This window comes from Gopherus evgoodei, chromosome 19 (genome assembly GCF_007399415.2).
Source record: "Gopherus evgoodei ecotype Sinaloan lineage chromosome 19, rGopEvg1_v1.p, whole genome shotgun sequence".
Taxonomy (NCBI): domain Eukaryota; kingdom Metazoa; phylum Chordata; order Testudines; family Testudinidae; genus Gopherus; species Gopherus evgoodei.
This window is the reverse complement of record NC_044340.1, coordinates 21,718,941-21,739,628: the sequence shown is the minus strand read 5'-3', so window position 1 is coordinate 21,739,628 and position 20,688 is coordinate 21,718,941. Positions and strand designations below refer to the sequence as shown.

The following is a 20,688-nucleotide window of genomic DNA, read 5'->3' as shown; positions in this document are numbered from 1 at the left end:
AATCTTAGTGTTACCTGTAACTACAGTAGGTACAAGGGCCCAGATTCACCATTGAATAATTTCAGCTTTATGCTGTTGTAACGCTTAGCATGCATTCACACTACAGAATTAACTTGTGTGATCCACCCTCAAGTTACTTCCTTCATGGCTGCATTTCACAAAGAAGAGTGGCTTCACTAGAGAACAGCAGCCAAGCTTGGGGGAGCAGAAAGGCTATTGTGACCTTTATCCACACTGGCACTTTACTCACTTCTGTGAAGCCTAAGACTTCCTGGGATACACCCCATGGTTCATAGCACCGCCGTGCAACTCTATGTTTTTGGTGTCTGGAGAGAGAACCTATCCTGGGCAGAAATGGTATGAACCTGACAACTCATTAAAGTAAATCAGTTCCGGCTTGGAGCACTCAACATTTCTGTCCATTACCTTCATTCCAACTTGGAAGCAAGGCACGGATCCAACTCAGAAAAAACAAAATCTATAGCAAGTGTTGGTACTAGTACAACTCTCATTTTGGAAGGAGAAAGAAACAGGAGATATGGCATGGGGGGCGGGGGGAGGCAGGCAGCAGCTTGTCACCATGCAGAAGTGATGGTATGCTTTCTTAAGGAGAGCAAAAAGCTACATGCAGAGCTGGAAAATAGGAGACAGTTGATTGGCGGTTCTGGATCAGGCCCTTAAGCACTGAGTGATGAGAATACATCACCAAGCAGCCATGAGACCACTAAGAGTGGGCCACACTCCCAGAGTTGTGCGAGAAGCTCCATCCAAGCAACTGGCAGTATGTTGAGACAATGTCTTCCTGGAGGCCATTCTAAAAAAAAATTATGCCGAAGATAGATCAGTGCAGTTGCTGGTACTGGCAGCTGAGTGTGACTGTAGAGAACTGAAGGCTCAGCAAGCCTAGATGTAGTGGCATAGGACTTCTGGTCAGGAAACAGGAAATAGATAGCAAGAAAAGGCCATATGGTAGTAGCCACAAAGGATTGTGGGTGAGTATAGGAGGACTAATGACCCTCATAGGGTTGCCCACTTTCTATCTGCAGAAAACCAAACACTCTTGCCCAGCCCCCATTGTCTCCGAGGCCTTGCCCCCTGCTCACTCCATCCCCCTGACATCAGTCTGTCGCTTGCTCTCTCCCATCCTCGCTCATTTTCGCCAGGTTGGGGGCTCGAGTGCAAGAGGGGGTGACGGCTCTGGCTGCAGGTTCTGTGGTGGGGACAGAGATGAGGGGTTTGGGGTGCTGGAGAAGCTCCAGGGTGGGGCGCAGGGCCGGGTGAGTGCTCCGCCTGGGGGTGTGGCTCTGGGGTGGAGCCAGGGATGAGGGATTTGGAGTGTAGGAGGGGACTTCCTGGCTGGGGGTGTGAGAGGGGTAAGGACTCTGGCTGGGGGTGCAGGCTCCGGAGTGGGGTCAGGATTTGAGGTGCAGGAGGGGTCTCAGGGCTGGGGCACAGGATTGGGGCGCAGGAGCGGTGTGGGCTCTGGGTGGCGCTTACCTCAGGTGGTTCCCGGGAAGCAGCGACATCTCCCTCCAGCTCCTAGGTGGAAGCGTGACCACGGCTCTGTGTGTTGCCCACATGCGCTGTCCCCTCAGCTCCCACTGGCCGTGGTTCCTGGCCAATGAGAGCTGATGAGCTGGCACTGCGGGAGGGAGCAGCACTCAGAACCCCCCATGGCTGTCCCTCCACCTAGGACCCAGGAGGAGATGCCAGCAGCTTCCTGGAAGTCACATGGATCCAGTTAGCCTGCCTGCACTGCCAACAGGACTTTGGTGGCTCTAGTCAGCAGTGCTGACCAGGCCGTTAAGAGTCCCTTTTTGACAGGGCATTCCAGTCAAAAACCAGACACCTGGCAATTCTAGGCTCTCAACTGTCATGCTATGACACTGGCCTATGGCCACAGTATAGATAGGTGGAGTTAGTGGTTCTTGAGGGAAGCTCAAGGTCTGTCCTATTACCCCATCATGACAGCTTACTTGTTTTACGGCTTACACCACACACAGGACATCATGGACGACATGAGATGCACTGTCCTAAGGATGGGGATTCCACGACCACCATTCCCAAGAGGAGGCGGCAGGTGGTGGTGGTGGTGGTGGTAGGGAACTTCCTCCTAAGGGGGACTGAGTCATCTATCTGGCGTCCTAACTGGGAAAACCAAGAAGTGTGCTGCTTGCCAGGAACTAGAATTCACGATGTAATGGAGAAACTGATAAGACTCATCAAGCCCTCGGATCGCTACCCCTTCACGCTTCTCCACGTGGGCACCAATGATACTGCCAGGAATGACCGTGAGCAGATCACTGCAGACTACGTGACTCTGGGAAGAAGGATAAAGGACTTTGAGGCGCAAGTGGTGTTCTCATCCGTCCTCCCTGTGGAAGGAAAAGGCCCAGGTAGAGACCATTGAATCATGGAAGTCAGCGAATGGCTACGCAGGTGGTGTCAGAGAGGCGGCTTTGGATTCTCTGACCATGGGATGGTGTTCCAAGGAGGAGTGCAAGGCAGAGAGGGGCTCCACCTAACAAAGAGAGAGAAGAGCATCTTTGCTAGCAGGCTGGCTAACCTAGTGAGGAGGGCTTTAAACTAGGTTCACCAGGGGAAGGAAACCAAAGCCCTGAGGTAAGCGGGGAAGTGGGATACCAGGAGGAAGCACAAGCAGGAAAGCGTAAGGAGGGAGGACTCCTGCCTCATACTGAGAAAGCAGGAGGCATGGGAAACAAGCAGAGAGAACTGGAAGTCCTGGCACAGTTAAGGAATTATGATGTGATTGAAATAACAGAGACTTGGTGGGATAACTCACATGACTGCAGTACTGTCATGGATGGATATAAACTGTTCAGGAAGGACGGGCAGAGCAGAAAAGGTGAGGGAGTTGCATTATATGTAAGAGAGCAGTCTGACTGCTCAGAGCTCAGGTATGAAACTGCAGAAAAACCTGAGAGTCTCTGGATTAAGTTTAGAAGTGTGAGCAACAAGGCTGATGTCGTGGTGGGAGTCTGCTACAGACCACCAGATGAGGAGGATGAGGCGGACGTGGCTTTCTTCAGGCAACTAACAGAAGTTACTAGATCACAGGCCCTAGTTCTCATGGGGGACTTCAATCACCCCGATATTTGCTGGGAGAGCAATACAGCGGTGAACACACACTTCAGGAAGTTCTTTTAAAGCATAGGGGACAATTTCCCGGTGCAAGTGCTGGAGGAACCAACTAGGGGCAGAGCTTCTCACAAACAGGGATGAATTAGTAGGGGAAGCTAAAGTGCATGGGAACCTGGGAGGCAGTGACCGTGAGATGGTCAAGTTCAGGATCCTGACACAAGGAAGAAAGGAGAGCAGCAGAATACAGACCCTGAACTTCAGAAAAGCAGACTTGACTCCCTAAGGAAACTGATGGGCAGGATCCCCTGGGAGAATAACATGAGGGGGAAAGGAGTCCAGGAGAGCTGGCTGTATTTTAAAGAATCCCTATTGAGGCAGCAGGAACAAACCATCCCGATGTGTAGGAAGAATAGTAAATATGGCAGGAGACCAGCTTGGCTTAACAGTGAAATCCTTGCTGATCTTAAACTCAAAAAAGCAGCTTACAAGATGTGGAAAATTGGACAAATGATCAGGGAGGAGTATAAAAATATTGCCCAGGCATGCAGGAGTGAAATCAGGAAGGCCAAATCACACTTGGAGTTGCTGCTAGCAAGGGACGTTAAGAGTAACAAGAAGGGATTCTGCAGGTACATTAGCAACAAGGTGGTGGTCAGGGAAAGTGCGGGCCCCTTACTGAATGAGGGAGGCAACCTAGTGACAGAGGATGTGGAAAAAGCTAATATACTCTATGCTTTTTTCACCTCTGTCTTCACGAACAAGGTCAGCTCCCACACTACTGCAGTGCGCAGCACAGTATGGGGAGGTGGTGACCAGCCCTCTGTGGAGAAAGTAGTAAGTGGTTTGGGACTATTTAGAAAAGCTGGATGAGCACAAGTCCATGGGGCCGGATGCGCAGCATCCAAGGGTGCCAAAGGAGTTGGCAGATGTGATTGCAGAGCCATTGGCCATTATCTTTGAAAACTCATGGCAATCGGGCAAGGTCCCGGATGACTGGAAAAAGCGTAACATAGTGCCCATCTTTAAAAAAGGGAAGGAGGATGATCTGTGGAACTACAGGCTGGTCAGCCTCACCTCAGTCCCTGGAAAAATCATGGAGCAAGTCCTCAAGGAATCCATTTTGAAGCACTTCGAGGAGAGGAAAGTGATCAGGAACAGTCAGCATAGATTCACCAAGGGCAAGTCACGCCTGACTAACCTAATTGCCTTCTATGAAGAGATAACTGGGTCTGTGGATGAGGGGAAAGCAGTGGACATGTTCTTCTTTGACTTTAGCAAAGCTTTTGATACGATCTCCCACAGCATTCTTGCCAGCAAGTTAAAGTAGTATGGGCTGGATGATTGGACTATAAGGTGGAGAGAAAGCTGGCTAGATCGTCGGGCTCAACAGGTAATCATCAATGGCTCGACGTCTAGTTGGCAGCCAGTATCAAGTGGAGTGCCTCAAGGGTCGGTCCTAGGACTGGTTTTGTTCAATATCTTCATTAACGATCCAGAGAATGGTGTGTACTGCACCCTCAGCAAGTTTGCAGATGACACTAAACTGGGAGGAGTGAGATCCGCTGGAGGGTAGGGATAGGATACAGAGGAATCTAGACAAATTAGAGAATTGGGCCAAAAGTAATCCGATGAGTTTCAACAAGGACACGTGCAAAGTCCTGCACTTACGTGGAAGAATCCCATGCACTGCTACAGACTAAGGACCGAGCGGCGAGGCAGCAGTTCTGCAGAAAAGGACCTAGGGGTTCCAGTGGATGAGAAGCTGGATACGAGTCAACAGTCCGCCCTTGTTGCCAAGAAGGCTAATGGCATTTTGGGCTGTATTAGTAGGAGCATTGCCAGAAGATCGAGGGACATGATCGTTCCCCTCTATTCAACATTGGTGAGGCCTCACCTGGGGTACTGTGTCCAGTTTTGGGCCCCACACTATAAGCAGAATGTGGAGGAAAAAAAAAAAAAGAGTCCTGCGGAGGGCAACAAAAATGATTAGGGACTAGAGCACATAATTGATGAGGAGAGGCCGAGGAAACTGGGATTATTTAGTCTGCAGAAGAGAAGGAGGAGGGATTGGATAGCTGCTTTCAACTACCCGAAAGGGGTTCCAAAGAGGATGAATCTAGACTGTTCTCAGTGGTACCAGATGACAGAACAAGGAGTGATGGTCTCACGTTGCAGTGCAGGAGGGTTAGGTTGGATATTAGGATAAACTTTTTCACTAGAAGGGTGGTGAAGCGCTGGAATGGGTTACCTAGGGAGGTGGTGGAATCTCCTTCCTTAGAGATTTTTAAGGTCAGGCTTCACAAAGCCCTGCTGGGATGATTTAGTCAGGGACTGGTCCTGCTTTGAGCAGGGGGTTGGACTAGATGACCTCCTGAGGTCCCTTCCAACCCTGATATTCTATGATCACATGAGTGACAGGTGGGTGGGGGTGTGTTTCTGTGGGTGTACATAAGGGGTTTGAGGGAATACGAACACCTGGAGCTATCCCTCAGGCTAACTTGCGAGTGAAGACAACCTCTTATGCTGATTTAAATCTGGAATAGCAGCAGCAGTTAATCAGGCCCCAAAGTTTTCAGATAGAAATATGGTTTTCAACTTGACAGTGTCCGCTTAAGTAGATCTATTTTTGAAGATTAATACTGTTCTTTAATAGTGCAGTTTAAGTGTCTTCCTTTAAGACTCAATTACTACCAGGAAACTGACAACTATCAAACCTTTCCACTAAAGAACTGAGCATAGATTTTTAAAAAGAGGTAGTCAATCTCCAGGGGAAACAGTCCCCCGACAAAATCCATCACAAACTGGCCCCTGGATGGCAGTCTAACACTCATCTCTAGAAAGAAGCAAAGCAACAAACTGAAGAAAACTGGCTGCCTAAGGAAAGCTTGCACTACTGTATCCATTCTGTGGGTACAGGATTTTGACCTGTAGGGCTGCTAATCTGGTAGCTTTTACCAGTCCTAAAAAAAAAAAAAAAAAAAAAAAAAAAAGTACAAACAAGCCACAAATATGCAACTATTTCCACGCATTTACTCTTGAATCAAGTATTCTGAAACCAGCTGGTTTCAACTGAAAATGAAAATATTCTTATAGATTAACATTTATTTCTGTGACATTTATCACTGTGGCATGTGCTCTGATTATGTTATTACGATGAATCTTGTTCTACTAGATTAAACAAGGATTTAATATTGTGGCTGACAAGTGACATACATTCCAGACTGAAAGCTACCGGGGTATTTTAATACAAGGAAGGAAGAACAGAGTTTTATTTTGTTTATAAGGTACTGAATATAAACCTGCAACAGCTGATGGGGAAGGTTTGTTTTAATACTTACCCTGTAGGCTGCCCAGATGGCTTTTGTGGTAGCTGATCTATACTTGTATCATGAATGTCTGCCTTCATTGCGGGAGTCCTGGAAACAGAAAGATTTGGAATAATTCAGAAAACTGTACAAATAAGAATTTACTGTGACCAAGAATTAATGGGATTGCCATAAGTGATTCAGCATTTCAGCAAACTACTAAAATAGGAACAAATGCTACTGTGAAGCCAGAGGACAGAAAGTAGATCAAATTGCTAGTGCTTTAGGTCAGATTCAAGACTTGCACTTCAAAGGAATGGAATACTCTAGGATCTTTACAAGGATGTTTCTGCATAACCATAAGCATGGAGCCACGGGGACACTCCATAAAGAATGGTATGCTGGGAAAAAAAATAGCCTAGAATATTTACAAATAGAAGACCAATTATGTCTAAAAGATTGTGGATCAATTGCTTTTCAAAACAGACTTACCAGTACTGAATTAAAAAACATCAAGGAACTGTAGAACTGAGTCATATGACCCAACTAACCAGAGTAAAAGGTCAACGGACCCACCCAGTACTTTTGGGCAGGTCCCTTGCCCTCCAGGAACCACAGTGGATTGCTGGGTTGCCCTTGGTCAAATCCCTTATCATATGGACTGCTGGCAATGTTACACAGCGAGGACATTTGGAGGACTTTCTGAATAAAAACGTTAAGTGTCACATTCAGCACCCAGGTCCACAGTCCTTATTCTCCCTTCTTCCTACAGATTTGCACCTCAAGTAAAATCACCAAGACAAATGCTACTTCACTTCAAAGGCTGGAAAGAAATTGCCATACAGTGAGACACTTGAGTCCAGTCTGTTTAGTTTATCAAAACAAATCAAAGAATGATATAAATGTAAGACTGGAAAGGACCCAAGAAGATTGAGAGTTGACCTGATTACAGTGTATAAGTATTTCACTGAGAGAATATACCAAGTACTGAACTACTCTTTAAAATAGTTTACATTCTATAAACTGATGTTAACTGGCAGTTGTGAAAACATCCCAGAGGTTTGCTGGCAAAGTCACATGCTGTTCCCAAAGACCAAGAACCATTGGCTGGAAGTTAACACCAGACAAATTCAAGTTAGAAAACAAACATTTAAAAAGTGGGGGCATTTAACCATCGGAACAAGCTACCAAGGAAAGTGGTAAACTCTCTTCAAATGCAGACTGACTGACTAAAACATCTTCATGAAAAGCAAAACACAAGCTACTGGGCTCAGTACAGGAGAAATGGGGTGAAATTCTTTGGCCTGTAATATATATAGATCTGACTAAATTATCTAATTATCCCTTCTGGCTTTAAATTCCATAAACATTCCCTATAACATGTGAGTCCTCTTTCCAAAGGAAAGAGAAAACTCTGCTGCATGATGAAAATGCAGTGTGATTACTGACATTAACTAGCATACCGCTTTAACCCTTTCATTAAACAACTAAAAAGACATCTATCCAAGGCTCCAGAAGCATTTACAGACAATTAACCATATAATTAAATCTCTGCAGCGTTAACATGCTATTAACAACATTTAACGGAGAGTATTCTGCTCCTGTGACATTTTAAAATTGTACCATGGCGTTCAAGAAAGAAGAGAAACAAGAGGGCAAAATATAGGGCAGAATGAATTCAAAACAATTTACGAACTGTAAGTAGGGATACCACTTCCCTAGTCACTAAAATATAGACATTTCTAAAAGTGAAAGAGGACACTTGTTTTCCAACACACAGCACCACCACACAACAATCAAGGTGTGCAGAATCCCATTGCCACTTGAAATAGCAGGGTTACTTGGGAAGGCAGATTGTAATAATCCAATTAGAAATTTGACTAGGATGTTAGGACTAACTCTCCTCCTGCAAGAAGTACCATGGGATCTTCAAATGACAACAACTGGTCAGAGGCTCAGTTTTAAGTTCTACCTAAAAAGCTGGTATTGTGAGTATCATAGTACTTCCATAGGAACATACTAGAGCAGTCTCTTGGTAATGACTTGGAAGAGTGAAACTTCCTCAGACCACCACCATTTCCTGAAACCACCATGTTTTCCTTGCAGCGTTCCAATCCAAGTTCTAATCAGGCCAAATGCTGCCAGATTTTAAGATAAAAAGTATATATTGATAGGTCCAAAGTTTCTATCAACATGGCAGCTAACCACCAACTAAATTATAGCACAGCTAGAGGTACCGTGTTTGCAAACAACTCTGCTCCCCCAAATAAATGGTTACCAACAATCTGACAGGGCTGTCAACCATGAATGAAGGCAAAGATTGTGTGTTGACTTCTTTAGAAATCTGCTTTCCCTGTCCAGATGTCCACTGATGGCAGTGAATGCTACTCGAGAATTTACTACTAAAGGATTCACTATGAGAAGATAAAAAGGAAATTTAATGTGGGGACAAGTGCAACGAGAGCCAATTTTTACCACTGTTACAAAACCTCAAGGATACACAAAAGCAAACGTGTTTCTCTTACCCTGCAGCTGAGACCTCGGATACAGCATTGGCCCCTCTGTCTGGAATGTGTACTTCAGGGGGACTGGTCCACATGTGAGAAGTTTTATGCTTCTTTCCATTCCCTTTGTCTAAAGGCGATTGAATTCGTTTAATTTTTGGCTTCATTTTTGTGGGACCAAGCACTGAGCTACTTGCAGACTGTTGGCCAGATGACGGGGAGCCTCCAGGCGAAGCTGAACTGGCATGCATTACAGTTGAGGAAACCTTGCTTTGCTCAAGTCCTGTGTTGTTAGGAATGTCCACTAGCTGAGGAAAGCTTGACAGCTGAGGTGCTGAAGCAGTGGCAAGGTCCAGCTGGGAAGAAGCATTTTTGATGGCTAAAAGTTGTGTCATATGCTGAAGCTGATAAGGACCTTCTGGGTCAGTGGATGAATGAGCAACTGTCATGCCCATAGTCTGTGCTGAAGGCAATACACATATGCTTGATGCAGCTGTCATTGCTGCTGTAGCTGGAGTTTGCGATGTCCCCAGTTGTGAAAACATCCCAGAACCTGGTGGCAAAGTCATGTGCTGTTCTTGAAGACCAAGGCTTTGCTGACTGGCTTTGATCAGGAGATTGCTTATTGAGCCAAGGTCTCCCAACAATCCAGGGCTAGTTAATGTTACAGAACCCTGTCCCAAAACATGGCCAGGTACTGACCCACCAGTGCTAGGTGCTGCTGTGGCCTGCATGGATACTACATTCAGCACTGATGAATTTGATGCTAGTCCCGACACTGGCCCTGTTGTGAGGTGGCCAGCATCTGGTCCAATAATGCTGGGTGAAGTGCCAACTGCTGCAGCAGGGGCTGCTCCCACGCCTTGGGGCAGCAAAGACGCTTGCTCAAAATACATGACTCCAGACTTAGACCTTTTAATAATATTGGGAACAGTTCTATGGGATGTCGAATTCCCAAGGGTCCCCAAATCTAATGGGCTGTTGGAAAGTTGGGAGGGAGCAAAATTAATCAAAGTCATGTTGGAAACCATATCTGAAGGAGCTATGGCAGAAGGGGCTGCAGACGGAGCTAGCTTTTTATTCTTCCGTGACTGCAGTCGGGATATTGGCCGTTTCTTCACAAGGCCAGAGGTTGGGGTGGTAACTGTAGTGCCAAGGTCTGTCCTCTGACTTGCTTCAGACACTAAAAGCTGAGGATCAGGAGGTGGTTGTACACCAATAAGGAGACCTGATGCAGGACTGCCAATATTTGGTGGGAAACCACTCTGAGTAGCTGTGGGAAAGGTATGCAAATGCTGGTGATGGGACATAGGCAACAGTCCTTTGCTAGTGGGGGGGAATAAAGACTGAGATGATGGCAGGCTTGGGTTCAATTCCGTAGTCAATGTAAGTGCACTTCCCATGGGCCCTAGTACTGAAGTACTGGTCTCCATTACGCTCTGTGCAGAACTACTAGAAGGAGTCAGCTGTATTTTTTGTGTAACACCATTGGGAAGAGTCTGGAGGACATAGAGAGGCTGCATATTCTGATTGACTACCAGAAGTTTTTCAGTGGCTGGTTTTAGGTGGGGTGGGGTTGTCTGTACTGCAGCATTAGAAATCTGAGATGGACCAGGACTGTCAGTGGAGTTTGGAACATATTTTTGGTTTTGAAGAGGAACAGTAGGCGATACTGGCACTTGGAGTCCAGGGGTACCACTGTTCCTAGTTAAATCCTGGTTGCTGGCATGTCCTGGCTCTACTGAGGCGCAAGGTGGGCTGGCTATGTGCTCTGCATCTATGTGACCCGGGATGAAATGCTCAGGAGTCATATGTCCTTCAGGGCTTGGGTCTACCCCTGGGCTTAAGAGAGTTGCATCCCCTTCACCAGAGGCAGATTTTTCTGTGACTGTAACTCTCTTCTCTCCAGATTCTGTGGAAGGTAAAGCCAGTATAGACCTCTCTCCTGAAGATGAGAGTGAAGACTCTGAAATTACAGCAAGCCTGTTGCGGTTTTGGCTGGGCACAGCAGGACTACGAGTAGTTAGAACGGAGAGATCTGATGGAAGTTCTAAAGGCAACTCAAACTGCTCCTCTGCTGATATAGAGGAAGAAACACTACTATCCACTGGTTCAGCAGTTGGCAGCTGTTGAGAAAACACTTCAAACAAACCCATGTCCTTGCCACGATTACTATCAAGACCTAGCCCTTCCCCAAGTGTTAGAAGTTCAGATGAAGAGGACTCTGGGCTTTCTCCTAAAGCCTGCATCGATGGTGTATTCTTTAGTACAAAGTCCATGATGTCCGAAGGGAGAATGTTTCCACAGTCATCGCTATTGTTATTGTCAGAGTCTGATTTTAGCAGTTCTGTGTTAAAAGTATCCAGTAAGTTCTTATCTGAGGGCGTGCTAGCATGAGCTCTACGGCCTGTGTCCAAGGAACTCAGCTGAGCTTCCAAGGAATCCTGACCCTGTGTTTTAACCCTGCTTACAGAATGGCAATTATCAATCTTTGGGTCAGTCTTATGGCCAGTAGAGCTCTTGGTGACCTGTACTTTCTCTCCAGCTTCTTCAGCTCGATCAAGCTTTAAGTTTTCAGTCCCATTTTCTTTGCCACTTCTTTTGGTTACCTGATTTACTTTTCTTGTTGTTGCTGTAACACTTGTATCACTTTCTGTTCCATCATCCACACCATCTAATTGGGAAATTTTGGGAAGATTGCACTGCTCTTCCTCCTTGAATAAATTATGGGATCCAAGCCTGTCTTCTGCACTTGAGGAAACCACTGTCCTGGTGAAATTGTAGTAGTACAAGTCATCTTCATCTGAAGTACTTAAGTCATCTGCACCATCTACTTGTCCTTCTGCAGACCTCTTTCCTCGCTTCTTCCCAGTGGAGTTGCTGTAAAATGGAATGTCTTCCTCTCCATAAGATCTCACACCATACAAAGGAGTTAATCCAAAGAACATGTTAGATCTTGCCCGAGCACTTCGCCGGGGATACCTCCGCTTGTAGGAACCATCTTCCTGCGCTTTAGTTCCATCTTGAAGCATCAAGTTTCTGTCTTCAACAGGCAGGTTCGGATAAGAATTATTTTGAGATTCCTGGGTAGGAGTATCACTTGGACTTCCCTGGACAACAGAACCATCTCCTTGGCTTTCAGAAGTTGAAGACAGCTCTATCAAAGCAGTTGGTTCTGCACCCTTACTCTGCGATTCGGCATCACTTTCTTTCTGTGCATTTTTCGATTGGGTTTCACTTTCCATCTTGAGAGGAGTCAGGGTTACTTTAACTGTGCGTTTTCTAGGAGCCTGTGCTTCTTTTGAGGCCACTTCAACTTGCACCAATGGAGCTTTAGATGCCCCTTGTGTAGGTGGAGACTTATCCCCCGTTTTCTCAGCAGAAACATTACTACACAAACTCTGACTAATCTGTTCAGTTGCCAAAACCTGACTGATGAATTCTGGTTTTAAGCTTCCTTCATCACAGGTTGTCAATTGACTCGAGTCTGTAAAAGTTTTTACAGAATGTTTCTCTTTGAAAGTGTCTTTTGTTAACTTTTTTCCTTTCTGCTGCCTGTCTCTGCAAGCAGAAACCACATGGTCTCTTGCTGCAGAAGATCTGCTACTTATTCCAGTAGGCTTAAAGTTCTTTCCATCTATGTCTTCAACAGAAGGGATTTTTTCTGGTTGTATGAGGTCCCTCTCTTTCCTTGGGCCTCTCTGATGGAAAGATGGAAAGAGCATTGTCTCTCTGGAAGAAAGTGTTGCAGAAGAAGGTTCTTGAAAAGTTCCCTTTTTATTAATGTTTAATTCTATGCCTGATGCACTGAGCACTGGGGTGGACATTTTAAGATTCCCAGATGAAGCCAAGCTATGAGCTGAAGAATCTGAGTCCTTTGAGTTCAACAATTTTGTCTTCTCTCCCTTTGAAGATGTGATTTTGGAGGTCAACTCTGAACTGGTAGAGTGTTTTACTTCTGAAGACTGAGATCCACCCAAATGACAAATTTTACTTCCACTTGTAGCTACCGTTCTTGGAGAGCTTGAAGAGTTAGGGCTATTTTGAGCTAAAGCACTTGGAGCACTTAAATTCACTGACCCTTTGAAGTTGTCTATATTTTTTGAGCTTGATTCATGCTCTGAAGAGGATCCAATACTAGATACTCCAGGCACAGTGTGTCTGGAGTAAGTGTTCCCAACTCTGGTGGGAAAAATCATTCGGAGTTTTGACTGCTGTGACAAAGAGGAGGTACTGTGTCTCCTAGAGCCAATGCTTCTAAGTCCAGATGATAATAAAGGATCTCCCACTGTTACTATTTCATGGGTCATTGGCGTAGGACTTCCTGAAGAGAAAAAGATGGAAAAAAAATACAGTGAAACAATATGGGTATCACATAGTCAACACATACATGCAATTTGATTATACAAACGATGCACATACCTAAGAAATTCAACAAACATGTTTTAGAAAAACTGTCAAATTAAAAATGAAGAAATAAGACTGAAGATACATATTCCCCAAAAATCAGTCTCTTTGTAAATATCCAATATTGTCAACTCTGCATCTTTTGAAGCTAAAAGTTGATAATTTCTGAATTATATCCTGTAGGGTTTGATGCTATACAATTTCAAGTCTCTGAAATGCAAGAACTAATTCTGATTTACAAAGACATCATAAAAGTTAAACAAATGAATTCAAAATAACTCTGAAGTATTATTTTACCTGCTGCCCCTCACTGCTGGCAACATTACACACGTTAATGTCAGAGCATACTAGTTTCAGGATAACTGAAGAGGATTACTATCTTGTCTTTAAAAGTAAATTTGAACTGATGCTTAATGTAGGTTTTCAACACACTTTAGAAATAATTCAGTAAGTATGCCCTCTTTTTGACTAAAACTGAACTTTGGGGGGGGAGGGATAGCTCAGTGGTTTGAGCATTGGCCTGCTAAACCCAGGGTTATGAGTTCAATCCTTGAGGGGGCCACTTAGGGATTTGGGGATTGGTCCTGCTTTGAGCAGGGGGTTGGACTAGATGATCTCTTGAGGTCCCTTCCAACCCTAATAATCTATGATTCTATGATATCTTTCATCCAAAGGATTTCAAAGCTTTTTATAAAAGATTCTACAAATGCTTTTTAAAGAACACATGATCACCACACAAAAGAAGTAGATCACCCAAGATACTGAAACTCTGAGTCTCACTAAAAAGTGCCATTTAAAGTTTTTGGGACTTTAATAAGCCAAAACTATGATCACTGCTGGGAGCTATGACAATTCTAGAGCCTTTTCCTGGGCATATTTTTGTTTTGAGTATGCAGTCCTTGACAAATAATCTCTCCTGCATGTTCCCCAGACTCTCTCTTCTTCCCTCATGCTCCATTTTGCACTATCATCTCCACAACAAGCAAACTGAGTATCTAAAGTGAGCAGAACTTCTGAGAAACAAAGCATGAGAGAGACACAAAAACAACAAAAGAAAGGCAGCACAATACCTGCAGAGGGCAAAGGCCTAGACCCAGGAGACCGCTGTGTTAGGGGATAGATTGGTGTCCTGATCCTGGGACCTTTTGAGATCAGAGGATAGTAACAGGAACTGGCGGTCTGAGAACGCAGAGGACGATCTGGAGATGGAGGGTTTGCCATTTCTAGTGTATTTCGACTCTCCTTGGATAGGGTTTCTGCTGCAGAGTAAGAGTAATAAAAATTCAGACATTAAAAACTAAAACCCTGGACCATCTGTTGCTGACAAGTTTCACTCAGAGAAGTCAAGATACATTTTTTAAACAAAACATAAAATCACTGACATCTTGCATTAGATCCTCAGGAAGTAATAGTCTAATTTCTCGCTCCGAAATATGTTTTTTCAGCTGAAACACTTAAACAAAAAACACACAACGTAAAATTCATTTATGACCCATCCATGTGGCAGCTTCACTAATACTTTGTCCTGCGGTAATGACCTTGTCTTTTTACATGTCAATAAAGCCCCATGAACATCTTTGCCACTACGGTAATAAGAAAGTCTCCTGATTCCCACGCCTTGGCTATAACTACCTACTTAGGTACTCAGAGAAGCAATGCGTACAAGAGGGATGTATATTCTGGTGTGCTCCAATTGCTCCATGTAGACATACTGACATACTCTAAAAGGTGTCCAGTGCCCACTGATGTAGTTCTTTCTGAAACACTACTATGTTAACATGCACTAGGAACCACTTAGAAAGCATTGGCAGTGTCTACATGGGGCAGTTAGAGAGCAACACTTTTGATCATTCTGCAATTTACACCAGTCCAGTGCACACTGTCACAGTGTCTAGACAAACCCTTACTCTGCCCTTCTATCCACAGACTTGCGCTACAGTCAAAGTCCTCATGTACTCTTCAGCAAGATTGACTGCAATTCTACAGTAAGGCTCAAAGGATTCTGTTGCAGCAGTCGTGGGGCAGCAAACTTAAAATTTTGTGGCAACTGTAGTTAAAGGAAAAATGGAGGATTTAAATAATTTGGTTTTGATCTAAATGGCCTAGGACCTGCCTATCTGAGAAACAGTCTCTTCTTGTGCAATACTGCCACAGTTGTGATCAAGAGAGACTTGAACTGGAGCCCCAAGGTGATAGAATATTTTCAGAGAGATTCATTGCTTTGGGAGCTATCCTTACTCTAGGTCAGAACAGCTAGGTTCAGCTGATCTTCAAGGGCCAATATAAGGCTCATCTGAATACTCAGGCTTTTGGGGATGTAGGGATTGAAGAGGAGAGGAATTTTATTGGAAATTGCTGGTGCATTCAGCTGATTTCAGGTTGTTTTTCATTTTTGTCAGACGTGCCTAAAATAATAAGACAGATACCCTTTTGTGTATGTTTTTAATATACTGCAGATTTTTGTACAGACAACGCATAACTGCATTGTAGAAGTTGTCTGGAAGTGAAGCTGGAGGTTTTGACAGCTTGGAAGGAGGTGACTGAGGCTGTCAGCATCTGTGGAAGAGTAGGAAGCAGTCTGGAATTATGGAACAGGCACAGCAGTTAGCGGATTTTGCTAAAACTAACAGCAGTGAAATATTTACCAATATTGACATTTAAACCATAATTTTTGGTTTCAGAGTTAACACCCCGTGACAAATGGGTCAGTTCACAACTCTCAGAGCTATTGTGTCAGGCTATCTGAAGACTGGAAGGCAATGCTGCATCAGCTTAGGTTCGAGTTTCCAAGACTACCTATGCAACCATGAGTCCTAGAAACAATTTTTTAAAATAAAATCGTAAGATACTGGAGCACACTTCTGCAGCACAGAGGGTATTCTGTGTCAAGTTCTACGTCCAAGAACACACAGGACACTGAGCACAGGGCAAAAAATTCACTTTCTGGAATCTCTCTCACTGGCTTACTAAAAATCATGAGCCACATGGTTGAGGGAAAAAATATACAGAGGATTTGCCACTAGAAAAGTATCTTAAGAGACTTGCCTGTCGTGGGTGCTGGACTATGAGCAATTGTCCTGTTCTCATCATGCTCTACAGTGCTATTGATATCTGGCTCTATGATAGGAGGTCGACATTCCACGATCTTACAAGTATACACACAGCGCTTCCGAGCATCTGTTGTGCTCCAGTACACCCTGGAACACCTGGAAAATATTTAGAAAGTAAAATAAATTGTGTCACTAATGTAGAGAGAGACCTCCACATTCCTGTCTTCAGTTCTCATCTTCTCAAAACTATGGAGGCTATATGCTTCCTGTACTATTTGGAATCATCCCAGCCAAATCCCAAGGTTCTTGAGCAGTTTTTGCTCAAGCAAGCTACAATCAGCTTCAACGCAAATTTCCCTGAATAAAGACCTATCAATCGAGCCCATAACTGATAAGAGTCTAGTACAGTAAGATCTACCTAATGATGAAACAGTTTATACTTACTGATAACCAATGGGGAACAGCTTGTCTTCACAGTCTGACAGATCATTCAGAATTCCTAAGCAGTCTATAGTCATTGAACCTAAACCAGAAAGAGGACAAGAAGGGTTCTAGAAGAGAGAGGAGATCAGATTCCAGCCCCAAAAGACAGAACAAACGCTAAGAGACACAGGCCTTACCAATCATCATGTGGATGTTTTCTGACTCCAGCCCACTAAGAAATTTTCTTCTCAAACTGATCCCTTCAAAGTCCACAAAAACTCTTCTAAGAACTTCAAACCCATTCTCCGGTACCACCTAGAGCAAGAACCCCCCCCAAGCAACACATTACTTTTAAAGGAAACACGCATGTTTCACCCAGCCTCGCTCAATGGATACTTGATTTGGTCTCTCAGATGGGGCTGTGTGGAGATTTATACAGCACTTTCCACATGTATCCAGAGCTATTAGTCACATCAGTAACCTCTCTTCCCCACTAGTGTGTCAGGTCCTTACTTTCATGAAGAGCACATTCACCTAAACCTTTTAAGAAATAAAAATGCTTATTGCTACAGTTCTCCCAAGCCTTGGGCAAAAAGGGGTATGAGTGTGATCTCACCTCTCCTTTGATCAAGTCACGATGCCGCTGGCAGTACACTTTCTTATCATCCAGAAAGACACAGTTCTTGGCTCGGGAGCACATGAAGTGATAGTTGCTAGTGCAGGAAGTAAGGCAGCAGCCTACTGTGGCACCTGACTTTTGGCAGAACTCGCATCTCTACAAAGCCAAAGCATGGAAACATTACAAAGATGTCTTTTTGAACAAATTGTCCTTTCACAGACTGAAAAAGGGGTTTAAGACTTTAAATAAGTTTATGTTAATCAAAGTTAAAAATTATACAAATGAGTTATTCTGCATAGGCTCATACCCAAAAACCCATCCACAGGAGACAGCGCACATGTGCAGGGGGGTTGTGTTTGCAATGGAGAAAGAAGAAAATTCCCTGAAGACCATACTATTTTCCACCTAAACTCTGGGTCCCTCAAAATCCAAAGAGGTTATCCTGCTTACCCTTCAGGACAAGAACCACACAGGTATTCTTGGATGAAGCCTGCACAATTGTGCACGTGCAGCCCTGACCTAGAAATGGCAACTACTCCCTCCTGTGGGGCTTGCTGCCGGCCAAAATACAGGCACAATTTATCGCTATTTCTGAAGTTTTAATATGAAAATCATTGTTTAGGGGGAAATGATGCAATACCAAGATTTGGCCAGATTACTTCAATTTGATTTGTCCAATTGCCTTCAGCCCCATTTCCTTTCTTCTAGAAGGAAAGCAGCCACTGCGCCACAATAAGAAGGTTAGTTCATTTTCCAAGTCTGGTCAGAATTGAGAAAAACCTTTTGCAGAGTTTATTACAATGTCTCTCTCTGTAAGCGAGATCTTTAAAAAGTAACCAACCTATACTGGATTTTATGAACATCCTCAAATGGCAAGCAGCCATTTCTGCTCAGTCAATATCTTATATTGAACTAACACTCTTTAGCCCTGTTACCCTAGAATTTTGATCTAGGAATAGTGTCTCTCTCTTACCCAAGCCTCACTAGAATCAAGGCAAATGCAGACAGAAATGAACCAGAAAGACCTAACTATATATAGCAGCAGTTCTCAAACTGTGGGTCAGGACCCCAAAGTCGGTTGCAAACCCATTTTAATGTGTTAGACTTGCTGGGGCCTGGAGCTGAACTCACAAATAATTTGTTCATGGGAGAGTCCCCTGTAAAATTCTGAGTCCATAAAGCATTGTCCTCATATTACAAGCAAATTAACCCTTTGGTCTCCAACATTTTTCTATACCAGGAGTTCACACTGCATCAGGAGGAAAAGTAGGTTTTCAAATGTCAGCCTAAGGACTAGTTAGGGAACATACTCTATGTTACAGACAGTGGTAAAACTTAAAATCAGAAATCAGATTAATAACAGGAAGGGAGAGGAGGGAAAAAACCCACAAGAATTGCCTTAGACGGACTCCAGTCTCAACCCCAACCAAGCCACATTTGCTTATACTCACCAACTGCTTCCCTCTGATCACAGCCATGTGTACATTTTTCAGAGACCCATCATCATCCTCAAACACTTCTGCTGACCATAAAGCACAGTTTACATGTGTCCATTCATTCTGGCCAATGTACAGGAGACGTCCTGCATCCTAAAGAAAAACATGTAATACATAGTTTTTCAAAGATTCCTTAGGACAGTGGTTTTCAATCTTTCTTCATTTGCAGACTCCTAAAAATTTTGATGGGAGGTGTGCACTCCTTTCGAAATCTTAGACATTTCAATGAAGGTTGAAAACCACTGTCCTAAAGTACAGCAATGCATAAAGATCCCAGCAAACTTCTACTTGCATTGGATTTCACTCCACCCAAAAAGGAAATTTAGCAAATTAGCAGTAATATCACTTTAAAAAAAAAAGGACAGCCTAAATAGTAGTAGTAGCAGCTCCAATTTTAACCTGTTACATGCTCCACAGTACTCAACGTGCTATGGGAAGCTGAAAAATTAAATTTTTGTTTCTACAGGTTTTCTGTCTGTGTTCCAGAATCAGAAATTTCACTGGAAATAAATGCAGCTCATAATTTCCCTCTATGCATTATCTGGTGAACTTGTATCAAAAGAGTGACTCTTAAAATGCCAAAAACAAATAATAATAAATAATAATAATAATAATAATAATAATTAAAATTTGGAATTAAAACCAAACCACACTTCCTGATCAGAACCAGGCTTAAAGACAAAGGTTTTTTTGACCTAAAGCAGTAATACTTTTTTAATATTAACTACGAACAGAGAAATCAGTAACCATCTATCCTGTTATCAATGGTAGCTCAAAAGGCGAATCCACTGTCACAGTCTGTCACTACTGTAGAGAGAGTGCTGTGCAGGTACTTACGTTAGCACTATCATCACCGTACTTCAGACAGAGTGCACACTGCCTATTGTCTTCCACATCAGGAGGTGGATTAAGTTCAGGGCTATCCTCCCGGCTTCTATCAGAGCCTTACAGCAAAAAGAAAGAATGTTTATTCTTGGCAACTGGTTCTTAAAGATAGAGTAGGGGAGGGAAATATTTGTTTAGAAAACTTGTCAGTTTAAGAGTTTTAAGTGCACAAATGTAGAAGAGTCAAATAGCAGCATATGCAGCATTCATTACTAGCCTGAGTGCTTTAAACCAGAGAGTAGGGTCAGTAAGGCAGAACTCAGGGGCTACAGGGCCACTTTCTGGGGAGAAATGAACATGATACTGGCCATGGCTCAGCAGAGGAATCCCAGACAACTGTTCAGGTTAAGATATTTTACGGCCTCCTTCACAGCCTCCTTTCAGGCCAGGTACATCTATGTATTTGTCTCTTCCTGGCCCAGAAGAGACAGGTAGAGGGACCAGTAGAATGTCAGGTCTCACATCTAGTCCCCTGACCTTCCTCTCCTCATGGGCAGGGAGAGAAAAAAGATGAAGAAAAGACAGCCACCACCTCAAGGGCTGAGGCTTCCTGTGCAATAGTCTCATGCTATAGGGCTGCTCCCATGACCAGTTAGAGCCTCCTTTGATCTCACTTGTGGTGTCTATCCTTGCAGCTCCTGGTGTCCTTAATGGAGCCGCTCTTCTGCTGCCTCTGCACTGCTCTGCAATTTCATGTTGCCTTCTGTATCGTGTCCCTGACACTCTCCTCTCTGCCTCCCACCCCAGCAGCCTATGTCTTGCTGCCTGCTTCTCCTTTCCCTACAGCCTGCTCCTGCGCCCAGTTTATTTGAGTGGAGCTGCCAAGATCCTGGATGTGCCTCAATCAGCTCTGTCAAACAGCAAATATGCTCATTGCTTGATAAGGTTTGAACTAGC

At 44.0% G+C, this 20,688-nt stretch overlaps 1 protein-coding gene across 1 annotated transcript in view; it reads right to left on the bottom strand.

Moving 5' to 3' along the window:
• Positions 1–20,688, bottom strand: part of KMT2A (lysine methyltransferase 2A) — a 77,921-nt gene that overhangs the window by 12,878 nt on the left and 44,355 nt on the right. Inside the window, 9 exon segments of the mRNA XM_030538284.1 lie at positions 6,441–6,518; positions 8,933–13,235; positions 14,389–14,577; positions 16,364–16,524; positions 16,813–16,891; positions 16,989–17,106; positions 17,408–17,566; positions 18,862–18,999; positions 19,744–19,850. Coding sequence (XP_030394144.1) covers positions 6,441–6,518; positions 8,933–13,235; positions 14,389–14,577; positions 16,364–16,524; positions 16,813–16,891; positions 16,989–17,106; positions 17,408–17,566; positions 18,862–18,999; positions 19,744–19,850 — 5,332 coding nt within the window.